The 23,774-nt window shown below is 47.0% G+C and overlaps 2 protein-coding genes across 5 annotated transcripts in view; one reads left to right on the top strand and one right to left on the bottom strand.

Annotated features, from left to right (window-relative positions):
* On the top strand, positions 1-17,070 carry CASP8 (caspase 8). Of its 4 annotated transcripts, none has more exons than XM_039494913.1 (10): positions 1-188; positions 5,633-6,015; positions 8,212-8,317; positions 9,195-9,333; positions 9,433-9,483; positions 10,764-10,808; positions 10,886-10,953; positions 13,735-13,870; positions 14,841-15,342; positions 16,192-17,070. In XM_039494913.1, the coding sequence occupies exons 2-10, from the start codon at positions 5,711-5,713 to the stop codon at positions 16,325-16,327; spliced, it is 1,488 nt and encodes a 495-aa protein (XP_039350847.1). In that variant the 5' UTR covers positions 1-188; positions 5,633-5,710; the 3' UTR covers positions 16,328-17,070. The 4 variants fall into 4 exon arrangements, with proteins under 4 accessions (XP_039350847.1, XP_039350849.1, XP_039350848.1 ...); XM_039494914.1 differs by lacking the exon at positions 1-188 and adding an exon at positions 2,199-2,345; XM_039494915.1 differs by lacking the exon at positions 10,764-10,808 and having other exon boundaries at positions 2-188; positions 16,192-17,069.
* The window catches only part of FLACC1 (flagellum associated containing coiled-coil domains 1), a 27,585-nt gene continuing 18,987 nt past the window's right edge, over positions 15,177-23,774 (bottom strand). The window contains exons 15-19 of the mRNA XM_039494922.1: positions 20,258-20,367; positions 18,029-18,140; positions 17,270-17,407; positions 17,061-17,187; positions 15,177-15,270 (exon numbers count right to left, since the gene is read on the bottom strand). Of these exons, the coding sequence (XP_039350856.1) occupies positions 18,071-18,140; positions 20,258-20,367 (180 nt within the window). The 3' untranslated portion in view covers positions 15,177-15,270; positions 17,061-17,187; positions 17,270-17,407; positions 18,029-18,070. The remainder of the gene's footprint in view (positions 15,271-17,060; positions 17,188-17,269; positions 17,408-18,028; positions 18,141-20,257; positions 20,368-23,774) is intronic.

Raw genomic sequence — 23,774 nt, 5'->3', positions numbered from 1 at the left:
CGTCTTAATGCATAACACTTCCCCTCAGCAACCAGGCAAGTCAGGCGACCAGGAAGTCTTGAGTTAGATTGTGTGTATACAGCTTGCCTTCATGTAAAAATGTGGCTGAATTACCACTAACCTTAAAAGCAGCCTGGAGAACTAATTGCAGTGAAGACCGTGAGGTGGGACAACTTTGTAGTTAAAACGTAAGTACCAAGTATCTCAGGAGCTGGCTTTAGAACGGTTGGTGCCCTTTCACAGGTGACTCATGCTGCCTGTGAATATACAGCTGTCACTTTAGTAAGGTACCTCTCAGATTGCTCACAAGCAATTTTGTTCCAGCCTAAAAAAGGCTCATTGGGAACCACACATTGCCAGCTATTTCTGAAATGATATTTTTATTTTTTATTAATCTTAGGATAATATTTTTATTATAATATTAGGCTAAAGCCTGAGGTTTTTCCCCCAGTTCTTACTGACTCTGGTGAACTCTCGTTGACGTCAGTGGGAGTTTGCACGAATAAGGACTGGGCTGGTCATTTGTGTTTCAAGGAACAAAGGACAGCAGAATTTATTTTTATGGGACAGCAGCACATAATATTCTGCTTGTAGTGCAAAAATCAGAAATACAGAACTTTTACTTTTCAGAGTGGTAGCTGTGTTAGTCTGTATCAGCAAAAACAACGAGGAGTCCTTGTGGCACCTTAAAGACTAACACATTTATTTGGGCATAAGCTTTTGTGGGCAAAACCCACTTCATCAGATGCCTGGAGTGGAAAATACAGAAATTTTACTTGTGTAGCAGTAATCTGCTTGGCACTGTACAGACACACAGGATACAATACAACCTAAAAATCATCTATTTGTTTATATCCCGCAAAGTATTACTATTATCATTTATTATTATTTGTATTACCATGGTCCCTAGGATTCATAGTCAATGACTAAGATCCCCTGGTGCTAGGTGCTGTACAATTACAGAACAAAAAGATGATCCCTGTCCCAAAGAGCTCAAAAAGCTAATCTTTTTTTGTGTGGCAACACTGAAGGTTCTATAGTGATATGGGAAATAGGCCATGAGGCATCAACTAAGGGGATGTTCCTTTAAGACATGGCACAGCTGGTTTCATCTGTAAGGCCTAAGACTGATTCAGCAAAGCACTTAAGCCATGTGCTTAACTTTAAGTACATACATAAATCCAGCCCTAGGACTAACTAAGGATTTTGATATTTGGCATGTGGTGTCTAATCCATTTTACTGCAGAAGAAGGACATTTATTAAAAGTTGACTATAAGTGTTAGGTACAGCAGGAGGTCTCAAATTGGTGGTTGGGACCCCCGCCCCCCCCAAGGAGGTCACAAGATTAGTACATGGGGGGGGGGGCACAAGCTGTCAGCCTCCACCCCAAACATTGCTTTTCCTTCAACAGTTATAATGGTGTTAAATATATTAAAAATTATTTTTAATTTATTGGGGGGGGGGCAGGTGTCACTCAGAGGCTTGTTGTGTCAAAAGGATCACCAGTACAAAAGTTTGAGACTCACTGGAATACAGCTTGCTGTAAACTGACTTGTTATGAAACTCCATTTAAATTGTGTTAATCTATCAAGTTCTTCTTTGTTGTTGATTTTCCTAAGGTGAAAAAACATACTTTGCTTCTTTATGGTGCATTAAGAAGGCCTGAAAACCTTGAGTGGGTTTGGGCATATCTGTGTGAACCCCTCTCCCCCTTTGTTGTTTTAAATTAGCAATTCAGCTATTTTGTAACCCTGAAACTCCAGAAGATTGGAGGATTATTGGGTTTATAGGAGCTATTAAATTCAAATGCCTGAGAAACATTTGTGCTGTCTTTGTTAAAGCTCCAGTACTTTTTTTATTGAGGAGGGGCAGGAGGAACAAAAATCACAATCTACATTTGATCAGCGTTTAATTTGCAATGAAAGAGATGCTGGGCTCAGGCCTAGGGGTGAACCGCCAGGCCTAGCGATGCCAGGGCTCAGCCCTCGCACACATTAACTCTGCACTTGAGCCCGCCAGTGAGTCACCTCCCAGAAGCAGGAAGAACTTTGCAGTCTCCCGCCTGCCAAGGGTAACACAACACCCAGCGCACGTGGCACCACGGGGGGCGTGGAGCCATGAACACGGCGCCTCATTTCGGGCTGCACCCAGCACCAAGGCCAGAAGCTGGGGCCGCACTCCCCGCCCCGCCAGTGCTTCATGTGTGGCCGGGCTGAGCCCGGGCACGTCTTTCGTTGCGCCTCCGGCCCTGCCCCCACTCCCCGCCTCTGACTGGGTCGGGCCTGGCTTCGCCGCCAGCGCCGCGTCTCTTTGTTCCCCCCAGCGGCATGGGCGTGCGGGGCAGGTGAGGCGCGGAGCCCCGGCGGGGCGGGGCGGGGCAGCCCTGAGGGGCGGGCGGAGGGAAGTTTTTGGGCGGCCGAGGGCGCCGTGGCGGCTTCTCCGCGCGGTGGCTGCGGGCGTGTGGCGGGGCGGCCGGGCTGGTCGCGCCGCTGCAGGAGGCGGCGCGGCTGCCCGGGAAGGCGGGCGGCGGAGCCGGCTGGAGCGCGCTGGCGGCGGGCGCCCTGCGGCTGCCCGAGCCCGGGGTGACGGGCGGGCGCGCCCCGGGAGCGGGCTGTGCTCGGGCGGGCCGGGCGGGAGGCGCTCCCGGGGCGGGGTAGCGTTGTCCCGACGCCTGGCTAGCGGCCCCTACATCTCAGCGCGGCCTAGTGCCCGGAGCCCTGGACTGGGGGCACAGGCCCGTGGGGCAAGGCCCTGTGCCTCAGTGTCCCCCGCTGGAAAATGGGGCAGTGGCTCATACTCTGGGGTCCTGGCCCTCGCCTGCCTCTTCCCAAAGGGCTGGTGGGAGAAGTCAGAGAGTGAAATAGTGGGGCAGGCACAGGCTTGCCAACTTTCTAAGGCACAAAACCGAACAGTCTTGCCCTGCCCTGAGGGGCCCCCCACTCAATCCTCCCCCCACTCATTTTCACTCGCTGGGGCAGGGGGTTGGAGTGCAGGAGGGGGTGAGGGCTCTGGAGTGGGGCTAGGGGTGCAGGAGGAGCTCTGAGCTGGGGCTAAGGGGTTCAGGGCTGGGGCAGGGGGTTGGGGTGTGGGAGGGGGCACCAACCTGGGGTGAGGGGTTAGGGTACAGGAGAGAGTTCAGGCTATGGCTGGGTAGCGCTTACTTCAGGTAGCTCCCGGTTGGCAGCACAGCTGGGCTAAGGCAGGTTCCCTCTTCCTGCTCTGGCTCCGCGCTGCTTCCAGGAGTGGCCAGCACGCCTGGTACCTAGGCTGAGGCGCAGCCAGGTGGCTCTGTGCAGTGCCCACTGTGATGGGTTGGATCACAGAAACCCCCTTGGGAACTGCCAACTGATGTGCCAGGACTACTTCTGCCCCTGCTTTCCCTGCCAGCTTGAGACTCCAGCACCCTGTCTTGCTGAGCCAGACACCAGAGTGTTCACATGCCCCAAAGCTGCAGACTTAACTGAAAGCAACTTACAGAAGTGTGCCTGTCTTTAACACTCAGATGCCCGACTCCCCATGGGGTCTAAACCCCAAATAAATCCATTTTACTCTATATAAAGCTTATCAAGGTAAACTCATAATTTGTTTGCTCTCTATAACAGTGATAGTGAGAGATACACAGCTGTTCCCCCCCCCCAGTATTAATAATCTGGGTTAATTAATAAGTAAAAAGTGATGTTATTAAATACAGAAAGTAGGATTTAACTGGTTCCAAGTAGTAACAGACAGAACAAAGTGAATTACTAAGCAAAATAAAATAAAACACGCAAGTCTGCCTCTAATACAGTAAGACAACTGAGTACAGATAAAAACCTCACCAGTTCCAGTAAGCTTCCTTTTACAGACTAGTCTCCTTCTAGTCTGGGTCCAGCAATCACTCTCACCTCCTGTAGTTACTGCCCTTTGTTCCAGTCTCTTTCAGGTATCCTTGGGGTGGAGAGGCGATTTCTTTAGTCAGCTGAAGATCAAATGGAGGGGTCTCCCACAGGCTTAAATAGACTTTCTCTTGTGGGGGGAGCCCCCCCCCGTCCTCTCACCTATGCAAAGTCCAGCTCCAAGATGGAGTCACATGGGCAAGTCACATGTCCATGCATGACTAAGTGTCTTACCAGCCAAGCCACATTGCTGGGAAAGCTCCGATGTGGATTGGCATCTTAGACTTCATTGTTGGCTTAAGTGGTTTTTGACTGGGCATTTAATTTGCACATTCCTTTCTCAATAGAAATCAAGCAAGTATCCAGCCAATATTCCTAACTTCAAGTACAAAAATGATACATGCATACAAATAGGAGGAATGTATTCCGTAGATCATAACCTTTACATAGATATGTTACATGGCATATGTAGCATAAAACATATTCCAGTTATATCATATATATATTCATAAGCATATTCCCATGAAGACTTATGGGATACATCGTCACACTCATGCCTGCAGATGCTGCCCCCACAGCTCCCATTGGCTGCAGTTCCTGTCCAATGGAAGCTGTGGAGTCAGCGCTGGGGGTGGGGGCAGCACATGGAGCTTCCCTGATCGCTCCTGCGTCCAGGGGCTGCAGGGACATGCCAGCCGCTTCTGGGAGATGCGCAGAAGTCAATTGAGATTTATCACTGACTTCAGTGGGTGTAGGACAGGGGTCGGCAACCTATGGCACACGAGCCGATTTTTAATGGCACGCTGCTGCCTGCCGGGGTCCCAGCTGCCGGCCCCCGCTCAGCCCGCTGCTGAACCTAGGCCGGTAGTGGGCTGAGAGGGGCTGGTGGCCGGGATCCCTGCAGGCAGCAGCATGCCATTAAAAATCCTGCTCGGCCCAGCCCACTCTTCTCTGCCCCTCCTGCTGGCATTTGCACATGCTTTCCCGACCTCTGTCAGTTCCGGCAGGAGGATGTGTTTCCGGGTTAGCGTGTCCATACTGGAGTCTGAGCGGCCCCACCGGCTGTGGCAGGACGAGGGAGCTGGCTCCACAGGAGTTGCAGCGCCTGTGAGGCCTGTAAGTGCGGAAGGGTCCTGGGTCCCAACTGCGCCATGCACCCGCCTCTCTCAAGGATGGCCAGCCCCGCTCCCTGGACTCAGGCAGACTGCCCTGGGGTTGGAGCCCCGGTGCTGGGATGAGCTTGGCTCTGTAGTGGGCAGGCTGCGTCCCACAGCCCGATCCCAAGCCCGGGGGCTGTGGCTCACCGCCTGCTGGACCCTGGGAACAGCTGGGTCGGGCCTCTTTCCCCACCCCAGGTCACTGGACCCCGCTCCCCTCCGGCATTGAGGGCAGAACCCAGGAGTCCAGAGCCCTAGTCTCTGTCTGCCCTCCACTCCCTTGAACAACTAGAGCCCAGCTGGAAACCTAGGAATCCAGAGTCCTTGCTCCCAGCACTCCTCCCCCGAGCGTCAAACACCAGCCCCTTCCCGGAGCCCAGGAGTCCCAACTCCCCCCCCCCCCACTCCCCCTTGACCCCACCAAGCCCCTGCCCTCATCCCTGCACCCCCCCCCCCCCCGCCCTGACTAATAGTAGAATGAATAAAGGCATGGCAACTCCAAGGGACGAATAAAAAAATAAATAGGTACAAAGTTTATTATGAGACTATTTGCAAATTGCTGCCATACCAGATTCATGCAGCTGTTTTCTTATTCACAGTCTAAACAGAGGCCACTTGAGACCCTTCTTTACTTTTATCTACGACTGAAATAACCTTTTGTCAGCTGTCTGAGGAAGATGGACTTCCACAAGCTCCTCTACACCATCAGTGAGGCTCTGGCCACAGACGACCTGGTGGCTCTGAAGTTTCTAAGCCTGGAACACATCCCACTGCGGAAGCAGGAAGGCATCCGCGATCCTGAGGCCTTATTCCTAGCACTCGAGGAAAAGGGCATGATGGAGGAAGACGATCTGTCCTTCTTAAAGGAGCTGCTGTTCAGGATAAACCGCATAGACCTCCTGACTGATAAACTGAGCTCCAGCAGAGAGGAGATGGAGAGGGAGCTTCAAATTCCAGGGCGGGCAAAGGTATCTCAGTTCAGGTAGGTAGCTCTGTATCATATTGGTGGGGGATCTAATGCCTCATGAAAAATTAAGTATAAATTATGGTAATGATTTTCATGTGATTTGTACCTGTGGTTTGTCCATAAGTGCTCTCTGAGGGCCTCAGTGAAATCAATGAAAGTTTTGCCTTTGACGTTAATGGGAGCCACATTAAGTCTGCAAAACAGTTATGCAATCCTTTGCATAATGTGTATAAATAAATTGCTATCTTGATGTGCATGTTACTGTACAGTAAATGTATGTGAATCTGACACTGATGCAACTTAAACAACTTGCAAATAATAAATGACAGAGTAAATTGCGCATTCCTTTAAATAGTAGATTGGAAACAGTAATTCATCCTGGGGAGGGGTCAGATTCTCAGACCCATTAAGTCTGTATTTGCATTGTTCTAGCAGGGCAAAGCAGATTTACATGTGGCATAAGTGACCATCTGAGGCTTCTCCTAGAATGGGGGGAAATCCCTGGCTGGTATGAGCTTGACTTGCGTGCCCTTGTGTCCAGATGCTAGAATGACTGTTGGTGACAGTCAGAATATAGAGCAGCCCTGAGGCTGTCTGCTTTATATCAGGGGCCAGGCCGTCACAAATTGGCACTAGGACCAAGAGCTGCAAAAGCAGAAAAGGTCTTTGCGCTATTGCCTTCTCAGCTGTTCCGTGTTTTACTGAGGATCTGGCTGCAGCTGTTTATTTAAATTGGAGGATTACATAGTATTAGTGCTCAGACTAAAGAGCAGCCTATTTTCAGAAAACCAAACTCCTGGTCTGGATAAGTGACATTAAACACTTTAGGGCCCAATTCTATACGATGTTTCAATTGGAGTTGTGGGTGTGTCTGGCCCGAGCCTGAAAATGAAAACCAGCATCTTCATTTCCTAATTAAACAAATTCCTCTTCTCAGCAGGCGGGAATCCAAGGAGAGTGCACTTGGCTGATATAAGTGGCTCTCCTTGATGTGGAGCATGGGGAGTAACTGCTGTAACGTGGGATTTACAAGGAAACTGAGGCAAGAGGCTTGTATTCATTGTCTGTCTAGTTAGGACAGTTCAGTACACCCCTGATTCTAGAGCCGGTTGGGTTAGATTAGCTGCTTGCTCCTGAGAGAAGGGTGTCATGCGCAGAATATAGAGCAGCTGTCTGCCTCCCATAAAAGCACCATTCCTTGAGGGCCCCCACATGACACCTGCCCAGCTCTGGTTTTGAGTTTGCCATCCATCCGTGTTGCTCATTGACTGAGTGGAGATCGGCTGTACAGTAGTCCCTGGCTGTGGTCTGAGATAACATGCATACAATGCAAATCCTTCCTTCCTTCCATTCCCTTCCCTCTCACCAATGTGTGAGCTTCTGTCCTGAGAGTTCAGTAAAGGAGGATACCCTTCTCCACCAGCATCTGCCTTTAAAGTTGCCTGTCGGTAGTTCAGTGGCATCCTGTAAAGCCGTTTAATGGTCCCAGATGTTTAAAGATCCGTACTTGTTTTTGGTGCATCTGCAAGTTACATTGCCTCCGCAGTGCTGCAGTACAAACTTTGGATTTTGTTCTATGAATTTGATTAAAATACACACATACACACACACACACACACACACACCTCGCATGTGAATGGTCCCAGTTTGAGGTTTTTCCGCTCCACTGAGGGTCTTGACGCTGGCTATAAGATAGATCTGGAACAAAGCATCTCTGTGGGCATTCACCTGCCAGTACAAATATGACTGCAGTGTAAACTGATCTGATATGTCTCAGTGTATTTATCATAGACTATAGCACATTAGGAACTTGGGGAGTTACTGGTAAGTGATGAAAACTGAGAAAAAGCATTGACTAATAACTGAACTGTAAAAGCCATCAGCCCATATTGGGTTTTGGTTGGGCAGCTCAACTTAGTTTTTAAAAACTAACTCATTTTGGCTGCATACAAAGAACTATGTTTGAATTCCAGGTTGTCCTGGGACCAAGCAAGGTTAAAAAAAATCAATTTCCTTTGTGTTAACATTTGTGTCTGTGTGGAAAAAAAAATACATTGTGTGTGTGTGTGTGTGTATATATCATACAGTTTTCACATTTTGTGCCATGTATGCTTCTAGTGAGCGCTCAGTAGCTTGCCAGCACAATATTAAATAAAGCTCAGATACCAACTAGCTCATATTGAGCGAAGCAACTCCCTGTTTTCCTACCAGGCACCTGCTCTTCCAGCTCTCAGAAAACATAACAACAGATGAGTTGAAATCCTTGAAGTTTCTTCTGATCAAAGAGCTTCCGAAGTGCAAGCTGGACAATGAGATGGTAAGAATTGTTTCATTGCTTTTAGCAGATCCGGAAGTTGTTTAGGGTGTAGTGGGAGAACAGGGCTTCTTTGGGAATGGCCACCCTATGTTTCCACATCTTACCACTTCCCTTCCCCCCACCTCCAATCAGGAATATTTCTGGCTAGGGACTAGATGGCTTATATGCTTCATTATTATTAATCATGTTTTTTACTGTAGTGTCCAGACTGCGGCCCTGTTGTGCTAGATGCTGTATAAACAAATAAGCAGTAGACAGTTCCCTGTGCTGAAGATCTTATAATCTAAATAGACAAGGTAGAAATAGTGGAACAGAAGGGGTAGTGGATTGAACACTTCATTTTCTCTCATTACAAAGAAAAATACATAAAAGTCACGTCACATCCAATATGGAGATAGGGGCTCTGCTCTGCTGGAGGAATCATCTTTTGATGAGAGATGAAACTGAGGTCTCAGTTGCTTCTGCTGAGTCAGATGAATGCTCAGGCATGAGCAGATTCCTATGTGGCACTGTTGCTCTGCCTGCCTACGTTCCACTGCACTTTTTGCTGTTGAGACCCCTTTGCCTGTTTTCCTTCCAGAGGCAGCTGCTCTTGAGGAGTAGTCGAAGTGATTCCAATATGTAGTTCAGCAATCGTTAGTTAGTGCCCCATGGGAGTCCTTTAAATGAAAAGCACAGTATAAATATGAGATCACCACTGTGGGCCCTATCCTACCCGGGTCTGTGTAGCCTGCATTCACAGTGGTGTGGTGTGGAGTGGAGGATGATCAGTGCCTCTGAGGCTACGGCTCCACAAGAGGAGGCACCTCTAGACTGAAGAATGTGGAGGGAAAGTAAATTGTCTCTCTAGCAGGAAATTGTCTTTCTAATTGCCCAGACACTGATCGATGTTTTCATTGAGATGGAGAAGAAGGGACTATTGGCAGAAGAAAACCTAGAAATCCTCAAGACTATTTGTGAGAAAATTGACAAAAGCCTTCTGAAGAAAATTGAAGAGTATGAATTAGACCGAAATGGTAAAAATGGCCTCTTTCACATCAGTTACTTATGAATTGACACATCAGCTTAATGTGCTAAGCAGCTATAGCTAAACAATTAATTTCTTTCCCATGCAGTGGAAATGTACATCACGGAAGAACCTGGAGGCCAAACAAGAGTCTCTGAAGGTAACTGACAGATTAGCTTCCAAGGAGATGCCATTTAGAACTTTCTTAATGAATTTTCACCTCTTTTTCCCACATCTGTCACATTCTTTTTAATCCACCTACCTGTCTTGTCCCACCTCTATATATAGTTACAAAGTGAGCTCTATTTATTTGATCATGTCTAACCACCCCCACTGTTTTAAAGCCCCTTATTTTTCATAGTTACTCTCGTGAGATTTTCTTTTAAAAATGCTCTTTATTGCAATGAATATGCAAGGAGTATCAGAGATGCCTGCTCTCTCTAGCAGGTATTTTATTTTACACACAGGCTGTAGTTCTGCCTCAGGCTCCATGAACACAGATCCATGCGCTGTCTCATTGACTTCACGGAGATGCTGATGCAGGCTCTGAGCCCCAAGGAAAAAATGGTCCATTTAATATCAGTGTATCTAGTTAAGGACTCTAAGAAGTCTTTGTCTCCCCAGCAGACTATGTGGGGTAGTGGATAGAGCACTGTATTGGGACTTGGGTGATCTCCGTTCTAATACCAGCTCTGTCTGTGGCCTGCTGGGTGACCTGGGGCAGCTCTGTAAAGTGGGAGATAATGATAATCTCCCTTTAAAAGTATTTTGTGATCTATAGCTGAAGAACACTAGCTGCCAGGGAGGTGGTATTATTTTTCACTCTATGCATTTTTTGGTGGTGGCACACCGAAAAGTTCAAAATCCATTCCTGGAGGCAAGGAGATTTCATAGAGTTAAGCTGGTGTTAGCCAGAAAGGGAGTGGGTGCTATGGATCCAGTAGTCAAGGTCTGTGCAGAAAGGCCCTGTGATTTTAAAGCTACTCACTTACCATGTAATGCTTTCACCATTATGTACCAAAATAGGAAAGGACTAGGGAGCCATAGAAAATTCATGCTTTACCTGTACTTTGGCTTTTGTCAGTACCGTAGATAGGGAGTTGAAATTCCTATTGGATAAATAGCTTTACCAGTTCAGTATTTGGCTTGTCAGCACAGTTGTGAGAGTGGATGAAAAACCCATTAGATAAATAGCTATTATCCTAGCAGCGTAGCTTGATACACAAGAAGCAAAGCGTTAGGGGCCTGGTCCTGCTCCCAGTGAATTCATTGAGCAGTTTTATAATTTTTTTTTTCAGTTGGCACAGGATCAATTCCTGTGTCATTTTACTCCAGTTCAGCTACTTTGAAACAAAACACTTTTTACAACCAACCCCCCGCACACCTTACTGAAGTCAGAGGGTAGCATTTACTCATTGTACTTTGCATTGCTGCTAACAGGAATTACACACGTGTCTCAAGAGCAGATTAAAGGGCCTTTTAAAGGTAACAATTTCCCAGATGATAAAATTGTATGCTTTATCTAGTTCTATGCCTGACTCTCTCTTTCTGGATTATTTTAGTCCAGGACAGCCTTTGGCCTTCTCAGACTGCATCGGATTCTCCAGGCATCCAGGAAGAAATCCAGCAGGTAAATCAGGATTAAAAGTTACTTTAGGGGATCTGGCTGTATATGGGATATTGTTGTGTTGGGCAGATGGTGGGAAGGGAGAGTATCAAGCAGCAGACGGATCTGTGTATGAAAATAAAACCCTACAAGCTCGTGGCAACAGAGGGTAGCCATTCAGTGATTGGCATGAGCTGGACATTTTCATGCGAGTTTTTTTGTCTGTGCAGAGAGGCTGTCTGTGAGGTGGAAACAGGTCACTTACGGGATATTTGTTCTTCTGAAGCCGTGTCAGTTGGGGCACGGGCAGAATGGAGCAGTTATTAAGCTTCAGCAAATCTGTTACTAGAAAGTCTTTTGTTTCACGGGGTAGCTGGAAGGGGCCCATTTCTTGAACAGAGGAAGGACAGAGTGAGTTAATGCTGCTGAGCAGTGCCAGAGAGTGGAGTGGCTCTGTGTTAGGGTTGGATGGTTGGGTTTTTCTTTTAAACAAAGATGAAAATTTTGATCGGCAGCTATCCTGCTAGATGCTAAATATCTCATCCTGACCCCCAGCCCATTTGATGCTTCCAAATATTGCCATTCATGATAAGAACAGAATGCTACGGTTTTACAGCGATGACAGCTCTATAAGGCCCTGTTTCTCTGCTTCACTCTCAGCCTCTCCAGGCACCATACAGGAGTTGCTCTTGCACAGGTGTCTCTCCTCATTTGCTACTCAGGGCTGACCTTACCCGTGGAGGTGGTGCATTGTTGTTGCTGCAGGCTCCAGGACTGGTCTCCGTCCTTCAGCTCAGGGCACCAGTCTCAGGTGGAACATGGTGGTGAATCAGTTTCTCCTGTCAATTTTATTTAAAATATTTGTTTTTATTCATTTTTGTGCAGTTGAGACTTCTAATCTTCCTCCTCCTCTGCCCCTGGATCTAGTGAACAGGAGCGTGGTGGTTTCAGCCACCTTGCCTCCCTCCTGGAGTCCTCTGCCCCTGCTCTGGCAGGACAAAGCTGTCCTGTAAACACCCAGTTTGAAATCTAAGGTCCTCTCTCTGAAAAAGCATTTGCAGGCTCTACAGCAGGGGAGGTATGCCCTGCCTGGTCCCAGCCATCTGACCCGTGTGCTGCTAGGGCCCAAGGCCCCCCCCGCCCTCAGGAGCCACCACGCCAATGCAGAAATGTTCAGTGAGGCTTCCGAGGGAGAGTATAAGGATGAGGAGGAAGCGATCGGGCCAGTGCCGGGGGTAATCCCTGCGACAGAGCTGGGCTGGAAGGGAAAACCCCCTGAGAGGATCCAGTCCCTGCCAGGTGTGTGGGGGCTCCTACACCGCTCCCCTTCCTCTGGCTGTGAGTCGGGGGATTCTCATGATTAAGGTTAAGATTCTGTCATGGGTATTTTTAGTAAAAGTCAGGGACAAGTTGCAGCCAATAAAAAATTCACAGAAGCCCATGACCTGTCCCTGATACTTACCAAAAATACCGGGGGAGGGGGAAGGGGGGAGGCAAAGAGCGCTGCTGGGGCTTGCAGCGGGGTGGCCAAAACCGGAGGGTGGCACCTCAGCCTAGCCCTGAAGCCTCCAGCAGTAACAGTGGATCACCCCCAAATGCCACAGGCAGGGGCATGAGCTATGAGTAACGAATAAGGAGAGCAGCTGCTAACCGAGAAAAAAAATTCAGGTAAAAATTTTCTCCTTTGGCCGTAAACGCTGCAGTTTCGCTTCTGGACAGCAGAGGGTACTCACACGCCCTTCTGCTCTCGGCCTAATAGCCCTGTCTCTGCCTGTCCCCGGGGTCGGGGCAGGAAGGCTGAGGAGAACTGGGGGAAAAGGAGAGCACAGGTGTGAGTGAAGATGACCAGACAGGGCCCTGTCGGGGGAGCAGAGGGGGCCACAGGGGTGAACACTGTCAGGAGGTGGCCATGGATGAGGAGAGTGAGAAGGTGCTGGAGGCAGAATGAAGGCAGAGGGAGATGTGATGCAGTAGAGTGGGGAAGGGCCTGGATGCGGGAGCAGAAGGGAGCTGTGTGATGGGGGAAGAGTCAGGGGCAGGCAGGATATGATTGAGGAGAAGGACTATCAGGGGTGGCTCCAATGGGGGAAGATACTAGGGGAGGGTGGGAAGCGATCCAAGGGTGAGATCTCACAGGAGGTGGGGAGAGAATCTAGGAGAATGGGGAGGGCAGGAGACTGAACTGGAGAGAGAGGGTGGGAGCGAGGAGCAGGGTGTGGGAGAGATTTATAGGGTGGAAAAAAGTTAAATGTAAAGTGGAGGCAGGGGAAGGAAATGGGCAGGTACAAGCAAAAGCAATCAGACTGAAAACCAAGGGAGACAAGGGGCAGGATGAATAATGGGTGTGAAGTGAGCAGTGAGGGAATGGTTGGAGGGGTAGCTGAGGGGGATGGTGGGGCCTGTACATCAGACAGCGGGGCAGGAGCAAGCGCTTTGTGTGAGGATAAGGAGAGGTGAGCTGGAGCAAGAATGTGAGGAGAGAAGAAGGTGGTTGAGGTAGGCAGAAGGGAGACCCCCCGCAATGCCCCTAAGTTATGTCACTTGCAGCCATGGTGACTAAGTAGCTGATGGAGCATCCCGGTCTCAGCACACCCCTACACCACGGAGGGAAGCAGGTGGCACAGAGCCTGCAGTGAAGAGACGTTGGTGTAGGGAGAATCATTGGCTGCCCCATTAGTGCAGCTCTCCAGCTGGAACCGGGCATTAGGCTGAACCCATTGAACGTGCAGCAGGAGTATATGAAATGTGAATGACGGTTGCCGCAGCTCAGGTTGTGGGTTGTTGTTCATCTGTTTTCCTGAACAGCCTGACATGTACAAAATGAGCAGCCGGCCCCGTGGAATCTGCCTGATCCTGAACAATCATGACTTTACAAAAGCAAGATCAGAGGTGCCTAAACTTCAAAACATAAAAGACCGGAACGGAACAGACGCAGATGCAGGTACAGCAAGGACTAGAAAAATTCAGGCGCAGTTTGCATATCTGTGAACTCCAGGGAAATTGGTGTAATCTGAGAGAGGGGAAGAGGTCTGGCCTATTGTATGAAATGTACTTAACTAGTTACCATGGCGTTCACTGTCAAACTGAGATGGGATATATCAGGTGGGGTTCCACAGTGGTCTGTCCTGGATCCAGTACTATTTAATATTTTCATTAACAACTTGCATGATGGAGTAGAGTACTCTTGTAAAATCTGTGGCTGACACCAAGCTAGGAGGGGTTGCCAGCACTTTGGAGGACAGGATTAGAATTCACAATGATCTTGATACAATGAAGAATTGTTTTGGAATCAAGTAAGACAACATTCAATAATGACAAGTGCAGGTCTTTGCACTTACGAAGGCAAAATCCAATGCCTAAATACAAAATGGGGAATAATTGGCTAGGCAGCCATATTGTAGAAGGGGATCTGGGGATTATACCGCATCACAGATTTAATGAGTCAACAATGTGATGCTATTGGGGAAAAAAAGCAAATGTAATTCTAGGATGTATTAACAGGAAGGTTGTAGATAAGACATAGGAGGTGATTGTTCTGCTGTAGTTGGCACTGGTGAGGTTTCAGCTGGAGCACTGTTTCCAATTCTGGGCACCACATGTCAAGAAAGATGTCATTTGCAAATTTGATAAAGTATGCTCTCTACTCTATCATGGAAGTTGTTAATGAAAATATTGACAATATGAGATCACTACTGTTCAGGCCCTTAGATCCCTCATTTCCTCTCTCGTGCTCATTGCTGTGGTAGCTAGATAAATTCCCACTCTGAAAACATAAGTGATGGGGGTGTGGAATTAAATGTATAAGGGTGGGGAAAAAAAGCATGAACCTAATTCTCTTTAGTTACTGATTAATTTATTTAGTAAAAGTTACAAAATGTCTCCCCCCATTGCCCCTTCTGTTTACTCTCCAGCGGCTCTGAGAAAGGTCTTTACCAAACTTCACTTTGAGATAGCAGAGTACAAAGACCTCACTTCAGAGCAAATCCGTCACACAGTGCACGCCTACAGGAACATGGACCACCGTGACCGGGACTGCTTTGTTTGCTGCATCCTCTCCCATGGTGATAAAGGCATCGTATTTGGTACTGATGGGCAGGAAACATCCATCCAGGAACTAACCACTTCTTTCACTGGCAGGAACTGCCCCTCACTTGCTGGAAAACCAAAAGTGTTCTTCATTCAGGCCTGCCAAGGTGACACATTCCAGAAAGGGGTACATATAGAAACAGATTCTGCAGAGCTGGATTCTTCTGTAGAGGCAGATGCAAGATTTCAACTGGAGTGCATTCCAGATGAGGCAGACTTCCTGCTTGGAATGGCCACCATGAAGGATTTTGTTTCCTACAGAAGCACAACCCAGGGCACTTGGTATATACAGTCACTGTGCGAGCACTTGGAGAAGAGCTGTCCACGGTTAGTACAACTTATTTCTATCTTATTCATAAAAGCTTTAACACTGATTTGTATATGTACATACATTTTGTCACCTCTTCATTCTTAGCCTTACACCTTGTCTATATAAAATTGTACCTGTTGAACTTAAGCTGTGATTTAATTAAATAGGTGCAAATACCCATGCCGATACCCTTACTAACATCAGTTTTTAAACTGACAAGTTAAACCAGTGCTAGCTTCTTGTGTAGACAAGGCTTTATACAAGTGGTGCAATTAGTGGGGTGGTTGGGTGTTCTCTGCACACACCTGCCTCACCTGGAGTGATTGTAGGGAGAGTACCTTACAACCGTCATTGATACAAGTGTTGTGTAAATCTGAGGATGAAGCAGTGACACACATGTATAATATAAAATCCTATTACAACTGATCTGTAATTGCTGTCTCCTACATAAGTGAGTTGCACCTCAGTCAGGTATCTGTGGATATATGTATGGAGGCAGGGATGGGAGCATGTACCTATACACGCATGTATTTGTACACACAGAGACAGGGCTCTCTCTGTATAAAATAATAGAGAGAATCTCACACACACACTGCTCCTACATACATACACAGAGAAATACCTAAATAGGGTCAACTCACTTGTTTAGAAGACAGCAATTACAGATCAGCCACTGTAAGTTGTTCAGTGTAGCATAATAAAGTTAAATCCATTATTTGCTCGTTCCACAGAGCAAGCACTGCTGGCTTTGATCAGGATATGGGATAATGTAGTAGCATCTTTAAGCAATCAAAAGGTGTTAGTGGACAGCAGGTTAGGTGAACCCCTTTGCTGTTGCTAATGCTGGGATTCTAATTTTTTGGCAGAGGAGAGGATATTCTCTCGATCCTGACAGCAGTGAACCGGGAGGTGAGCAGGAAGAATGACAGGCTGAACCAAGGGAAGCAGATGCCACAGCCCAGTTTCACACTCAGGAAAAAACTCATCTTCCCAGTCAACTGAACAGGAAACTGTAGTCACCTCAACTTGAAATCTGCTATGGAAAAGTCTGCAGTCAGTTCTGGGCTTTCGTTTGTTACAAACTTACAGCTTTCAGTATGTGCTCTCAGCTTGGGAACAAACGTACCTTTTTTTGAAATGCAGCTTTCCAGAGAGCAGGCTATTTCATTAGAAGTGTTCACTTTTTGTAGTCTGTCAGAATTGTGAGTACAACCAGGTTGCTGGATAGCTCAGTGCTCTCACCAGTGCCTGTAGAGCAGTGTTTCTCAGTGACCAGTCCATGGACCGGCACCAGTCCCTGATATCTCCCTGACACAGTTTAGGAAGGGAGCAAGCCAGTCCCTGGTATCAAAAAGGTTGAGAAACTCTGCTGTAGATGATAGCAGGTATTACTATAGAGGCACTTGGCCACTTTTTCAAATGATGTATTTTTCAGGAAGAACTATCTACCAAATTTGGAAAACAAGATATTGACTAACTTAGAATCAAGTTTAAGGTTGTGCACATATGTAACTAGTCTATGATAAGCTTGTACAAAAAGAAAATTAAGTTTGAGAAAATTTTATATCCCTGAAAATAAGGATGCACATTTTAGTCCAACAGGACAGATTTGGAAAAAAAACCCTGAAAGTATATGGCAAGGGCTTATACCAGAAGTGCCTTTTCAAAGCACAGTTGCTGTTAACCTGCCTGACCATCATAGTAAGTTCTTTTCTTAATAAAGTGTCCATTATACTTATTCAGCTTCTGTTCTCAATAAATCTAACTCTCCGGTTCCACACGCTGCTCTCCAGTATAGCCAGTCAGACAGTGACAGCAGGAGCCTCTGTTGTCCATATTTCAGAGCATCTGCTTTTAGCAGCCTAAGAATTAAATCAGGTGTGAAGGTGCAACCCTAGGGAAGCCTGAAGTGGTTGGGCAGCCCGGGGACACTCATTTACTTACCTCACTGGTTTTCAAATCCTACTTCTAGTACCAGAGCACAGAAGAATGCCAAATAGCCACAGTCACCACACTCACTTCTTGCAACACCTCCCTTGGTAGATGGGACTCCAAGCACTGCTGGGCTTATGAGCTTTGATGCTATTACAAGGTAAAGACGGGTTGCAAGTGATATAAAATAAAGCGAAGTTAGCTGTCCAGGCCATACAGCCTCAGCCAAGGGTAGGAAGGACTCTGACTAGAAGTCTGACTGCCTGGGAGGAGGAGCATCCCCATTTATAGCAGCAAACACGAAAGCTCATGCTAAAATAAATTTGTTAGTCTTTAAGGTGCCACAAGTACTCCTGTTCTTTTTGCGGATACAGACTAACACGGCTGCTACTCTGAAACCTATTGTAGTAATGATTAGCGAGGGGGATAAAAACATTAGCCTCTGAGCACCCATTCATCTACACCACACCAGCCTGGCCTGGCAAGAGAGAGCTTAAGCAGAGATAAGACTCAGCTGAGCATCATAGTGCAGCACATGCACTTGGGGCCAGCATCCATCTCTCTGTCTGGAAACAAAGCAAGGACAGTGATTTGCAGCAGACTTGTGGCCTGAAGCAATACAGGATAGAGAATAAGGAAACGACAGGACAAAAACATGACACCTTGGCTATGATTGATTGATACGGTTTTGGAAGAGTGAGGGACTGCAGATTTGGCATTGCCTACAGAAATGGAAAATAAACTTGAACGTATGGCTATGTTTGGATTTACCATCATCAGCAAGTTTCCCTTAGTAACAAGGTCACATTCCCATTAGAGCAGTACTGACTTTCGCCGGATTCTTTCGTTAAATGCTTCTTCGCTCTTTGTGATCAGTTTGCGTCTGTGGAGATAGGAAGGGGAAGTGTTACAAAAGGGACAGTAGAGTATCTACTCACATCTGACTCTGTGATGTAGCCTTTTATTTTATTTAAAGTGAATTTTGTAATGTAGTATTACACCATCATGGGTTCTGCTCTGGTGGCTAGAGTTTCAAGCTTAGCAGAGTAAAAATCACCTCTGCTGCTTGCTTCCGATTTAGAGTCTCTAGGAACACGGAAAGACCAAGGGTAGTGACCACACGTACATTTAAAGGTACAGTTAAAGTTAGGATTAGCCAAGCATGTAGAAATTCTATACAGACATACACAAGTTACAAATATATTTATACTCACATCCTTAACAAAAGTGTTAGGATCTGATGGGTCTCCCATGGATTGATCATCAGTAGAGGGATGGTTCTTGCTGAATTTTCCTATAGCGAGCTCAATTTTCCCGCTCTGGGCACCCTTTTATAATGTGATTCTGTCTATAACTTTTTAGCATTTACGTACATTGTGCACCCTGCGGTTAGGGCATGTGTTAGAACAATGTAACTACTGGGTATCTTGTAAGCAAAAAATTACTCTATAAATTTTTTGCAATATCGCCATATGGTACATCTTTTCCCATAATCTTAGGGCATCAGGTTATTCTTTGGTCACTTATATTAGCATTTCTTAACTCTGTTGCCTAGTATGGCTAAGCTAAAATCTTACAGGCCTCAGCCTGTAGGCCTTGAGTTTCAGCCTTACTTAGATATCCAATACACGATTATCCCTTCCACATATTAATGAGTCTCATACATCTATAATCCTACAATTTAACTCTGTTTAGTTTACAATGATTATATATGACACACGTTAATCATAACATCAATGAACAAACTAAAGTCATTGGCTACAGTTACTATACAGGCTACAGAATTTAAAGACTGCCAGGTAAGCAGGTGCAACTCCACTGACTTCAGCAAACTCACACTTATGATCAGTTTACTGATTGTTTGTCCCCAGATCTCTCACACGATAGGAAGCTCAGCTCCCACACAACCTCCACACATGGGTTTCCTTTGCCAGACACAAGCGGAAGCTCTATTTCCGTTGTAACTTAAGCCCTGATCTTTAGTAAACAATACATTAATATGCTTAAATCTTGGCCCAGCAACAGATTCATCTTTGTTACTGTGGAACCTGAGTGCCATGTTCCACAGTAAGCAATGAGAATGATCATTGATGAGTTAAAATGAGGCCACCAAACTCAACAGTGGAAGGCCAGCAATTCATAGCATCTTCTCCCTTTATTAATTCCAGTAAACTGTGACAGTGGTAGCTTCAAGAAGGGAATGGAGATTTAATGACCAAGAATGGGAAAAAATTCCTCCCCTCCTTCCAAAAGACACGGCTTTTTTTCTGTGTTAACACCATCTTGTATATTAGAACTAGAAAATGTGTTTTGAACACTCTAACCTTGTCATCTCCATTTGTTTTTTCTTTACACTTCACTCACCTTAGTGAAACCAGACTGGTGTGTTTCACTTCCTGTGCCTCTGATGCTGTCGGTGATCATTATTTTAAGGACTGGGATACTTTTGATAGGGTTTGGATAATTGTTTCACATGAAAAAAGTGCACTCTTAAAAATGTGGTTGGCATTGCTACTGCCAGCCTCTGCCTCACTGATATGCATATTGCTTGGAGGGGAGGATTTTTCCAGTAACTTTGTGTCACAATGGGTTTATCATGAAACACCAAACAAGTATAATTAACATTCTCTCTGTTGAGAGCTCAGATATGTAGAAACTACATGCAGCTGCACTGATTGCAAAGCCCATGTTTTGGAAGCTGACAGGCTGTCTAAGCTTCTTGTGGGGCTTTTCTAAGGCACCAAAGTTTGAGTAGGGGGAATGTATATACCCTCTTGGTGATTCCATGTGGGCAGCACAGCTCTGCTGAAACTGCTTGGCAGATGGCACTTGCATGAGAATGTTTGGATATAAAATCAGCTGTTACTGCGAATGAAAGAACTGACAAAGCCTCATGGTGTAAGTAGGAATGATTAAAAAAAGTGAACTAGTAAATGCTCATGTAGTTGGGTGCTGCTAGTTGAAGCTATCTGGGCTGAAATACTTAGATTTCATTCCTACCTCAGAACAGCATTTTCATCTGCCAAGGAAGTGATATTGAGCTGGTGTTTTAATTCAACTGCCGAGATTTTCTCTTGAATGTTCTTCTCCAGCTCCAGCAGGTTGCTTTTCTGGGGAAAAAGGAGCACCAGATAGTTATTCACTTGCTGTACCCAGACGGGATCAGTCGTTTTACACAACGGCCGGACACAAGACAGCAGGGATGACTGAGAAACACAGAAATCAGTCTGGACCGGTCTAAGCAGGCAAAAATTTCTGCCCCACATTTCCTCCAGTTGTTATACTATGGACCAGCCCAAGCTCGACATTAGAATGGTCAAACACTGGCGGGAATTAGCCCAAGTTCTTTGCTGGGTGAGACAGCACGAACATGTAAGAAAGGTGGGCCATGGTGGTGCAGCATCAGGGTGCAATAGAAAAACTCATTACTAACAGGCAATGGGATCCCAGAGTAGCTAGTCACAAAAGGCTGACCTGCCAGCACAGTATAATCTGTCACACTTCTTTTAATTTCACATTTGCTTCTATGGTGGACACCACAGTAATCTCTCTGCAAACAGAATGCCACTGGTTACTGTTCTTACGGCAGGATGTACCCTACTTACAACTAACCCGAGGGCAATAATCAGAGCATCACTACAGTTAAGAGTCTGTCAGCATATTCTTGGTACAGCTACTCCTCACTGGTTCCACAGAAAATTCACCACAAACAGAGTGGGGAAGGGAATCCCCTCATCTTCCTCAGACATCACTGAACGGGTCATGCAGCCAACTGGCATTTGTATTGTAACAATTCCTTGGGCCTCTAGTAATTTCACTGGCAGTGTGCCGAATGCTATGGTGTCTAGAAACTTCTCGGCCATGGTAACGATAGAACTCAGCTCCTCTTGCACCAAAAGCACAGGCCCCCACCACGTGAGCTATAGGAGAAGTAGTCAGTCAGCTATTACTGGCATATGGGACCTACGGCATACAGCAGGGCAGTTCTCCAGTCATTTGATATAATAATAATGCAAATTTTGTTCTGTGCACCAAGACGACACCCCCCCACCCAAGTCTGAATCCAGCAGCAGATATTAATAATGTCAAAGAAATACACAGAAACAATCCACAAGAAAATTGGCTTTAGAAGTGCAAAAACAGCCACCTTTTCCGACATGGCCACTGATTCTGGATGTCTTGATTGTGAGGGCTCAACATGAGATTCTAGAAGTTGCACCCAACACACACATCCCCATTTCCTCCTCAGCAGAGGGGAAATCCTGCCCACTGGGTGACAGGCCTCATTTTGCCAGGGAATTCTGAACCAGTGTCAGAAAGGATTCCCTCCCAACACAGAAACCCCAGGACCTGGGGCTCACTGGCCTACACCCTCCTGCCTCTGCAGGCAGCCTGCAAATATCTTGATGACACTCATTAACTCCCCAAACAGGTTCTCCTCCCCTAACACCTCCTGCTGGATCTCCTATACCAGGCTCCTAATTCACAACTCTCCCCAGGGATCATACCAAAAGTCTGTCTTAACACCATGCTGTGCCTCACCCAACACTCTCAACACCCTCCTTAACACCTGTCCCCACCCATGCATCCCCTTGTCCTCCAGACCCCAACACTATTCCCCTTAGCACTATTGAGAAAAAAGGAAATTGGCCGACAACAAGGTTTGGATGGTAACAGTTGAAGTATGTTGAAGTGCTTGTCTAAAAGCTATGGATCAGCCCACACCTCAATAACCTCACCCCAATGACTGTAAGGCGTGGAACTTCCCACCAAAGGTTAACTGTGCAATTCTGACCCCAACCTTAACACACCACTCATGAGCTCTGAAACGTGACTGGAGACGATAAACGTGGGACTCAGGACCATTGTTACAATAATTCCCAGACCAAAGGTGCTCAGTTTAAAGGGTAAAATACAGCAGGTAACATCGTCAAAAGTAACTAAGTGACCTAGGAGCCTAAATGGTTCTGCAGTATTAACAAGATGAAAAAGCGGCAATGCTATCACTAATTTGACTGAGCAGCAGGGAGCAGCTCTGCCGAGGAGGAAGGTGTCATTGTTACATGGGGTCTTTTCAAAGCAAAACTGCATTTTAAGTGCTTGATTTAAATGCATAAAAGCAAAGGAATTCAGGGTAAGTCTGAAAGCCTGTTTCTTCACCCTGCCCCTTGTACTCCAATATTTCAGATGTCCGCAAACCCCAACTGATCTTTAGATATTGTCTGTGCTACAATACATGTGAGCCATGTGGTTCTATCCTCACTTGGACTGTCCTGGTACTTAGGTCAGAGCTGTACCAGGATTTCAGTGGGCTAAGTACAGAATCATCCTGTTCTCCCTACAGGGGAGCAAGATGCTCTAGTTACAGTGCCATCCAGCTGAGCAGAGAGACAGAAAATCCTGCAGCGTGACTTGCCATAGCATTGCCCACCACAGCACACGCCCCTCCTACTCCTCAGCCATCTGCTGTTGCCCTCTTTTAATTCTGGATGCAAACAGTCTCCTCCAGGTGTGGGCTGACTGTATTCCAAGAACAGACACTGTGCTGCAAGCAGAGATCACAGCCAACCCCTCATCCCCATCTAGCCGCACCAATGCAGGCATATTTCCAACCTCCCACCCACCCCTGTCCAGGTGACCAACTGCCAGGGCCGGCTTTAGGAACTGCGGGGCCCGATTTGAACACCTGGCAGTGGTCCAGGTCTTTGGCGGCGGGGGGGTCCTTCACTTGCTCTGGACCCCCCACTGCCAAAGTGCCGCCGAAGACCTGGACTGCCGCTGGGTATGTAAAAAAAAAAAATCAAAAAATTAAAAAGGCGCCTAAGGCGCGGGGCCCTCTTAGTCGCGGGGCCTGAGTCTGGGGAATTGGGGGAATCGGCCTAAAGCCGGCCCTGCCAACTGCCATCAAGACACTGGCTGCTGGCACATACATTTAAAGAGCAAATTCCCGGGTCAGGAGACTGGCAATGTTCAGTAGATGCGACTGTACAGTTAAGTGTGAGATGCACTCTCAATAATCCACCTTTCTTAGCAGCCAAAGCACAGCCTGCCTTTGAAGGGAAGGGAAGGGAAGAAGAAAGATATTATACGCTACATGTCAATGGTGTTTGGAAGCCTGAGAACAGCAGCAGCACTTGGTATCTAAGGAGCTCCGTGTGCCATAAAGAAGGGAATGTAGCTGTTCAAGAGAGCCCACAGGAATGAACAGGAGACCAGTTTTCAGTACTCAAAAATAAGGCTACGATTTAGTCATGGATGTCGCAGAATCAGTGACTTCCAGTGACCTTCGTGACTTCAGCCTGCAGTGATCAGGAGCTGCAGGATCCCTGCCCCCCCCCCAGCAGGGGCAGGCAGCTATGGGGTTCCTCAGGCACCTCTGGCAGCCCCGGAGCTCCCAGCTGCCACAGGTGCCTCTGGCAGCCCCCAGCCCTGGTGGGGGAACCCCTGCAGCTCCCAGCCTGCCACCAACGGGGGTACCCCGCAGCTCCAGGCCAACATGGGAGGCGGGCGTACCCTG

This window comes from Mauremys reevesii, linkage group 11, assembly GCF_016161935.1.
Source record: "Mauremys reevesii isolate NIE-2019 linkage group 11, ASM1616193v1, whole genome shotgun sequence".
Classification (NCBI taxonomy): Eukaryota; Metazoa; Chordata; order Testudines; family Geoemydidae; genus Mauremys; species Mauremys reevesii.
Note: the sequence above shows the minus strand (reverse complement) of the source record. Positions and strands in the feature narration are given on the sequence as shown.

What these genes read in the sequence shown, in the direction of transcription:
- CASP8 (XM_039494913.1), top strand. Translation starts at nt 5,711, where the DNA reads ATGGACTTCCACAAGCTCCTCTACACCATCAGTGAGGCTCTGGCCACA. An exon ending in GTATGAATTAGACCGAAATG is followed by an intron (nt 9,334 to 9,432) that starts GTAAAAATGGCC and finishes TTTCCCATGCAG; the next exon opens with TGGAAATGTACATCACGGAA. An exon ending in TCCAGGAAGAAATCCAGCAG is followed by an intron (nt 10,954 to 13,734) that starts GTAAATCAGGAT and finishes TTTCCTGAACAG; the next exon opens with CCTGACATGTACAAAATGAG.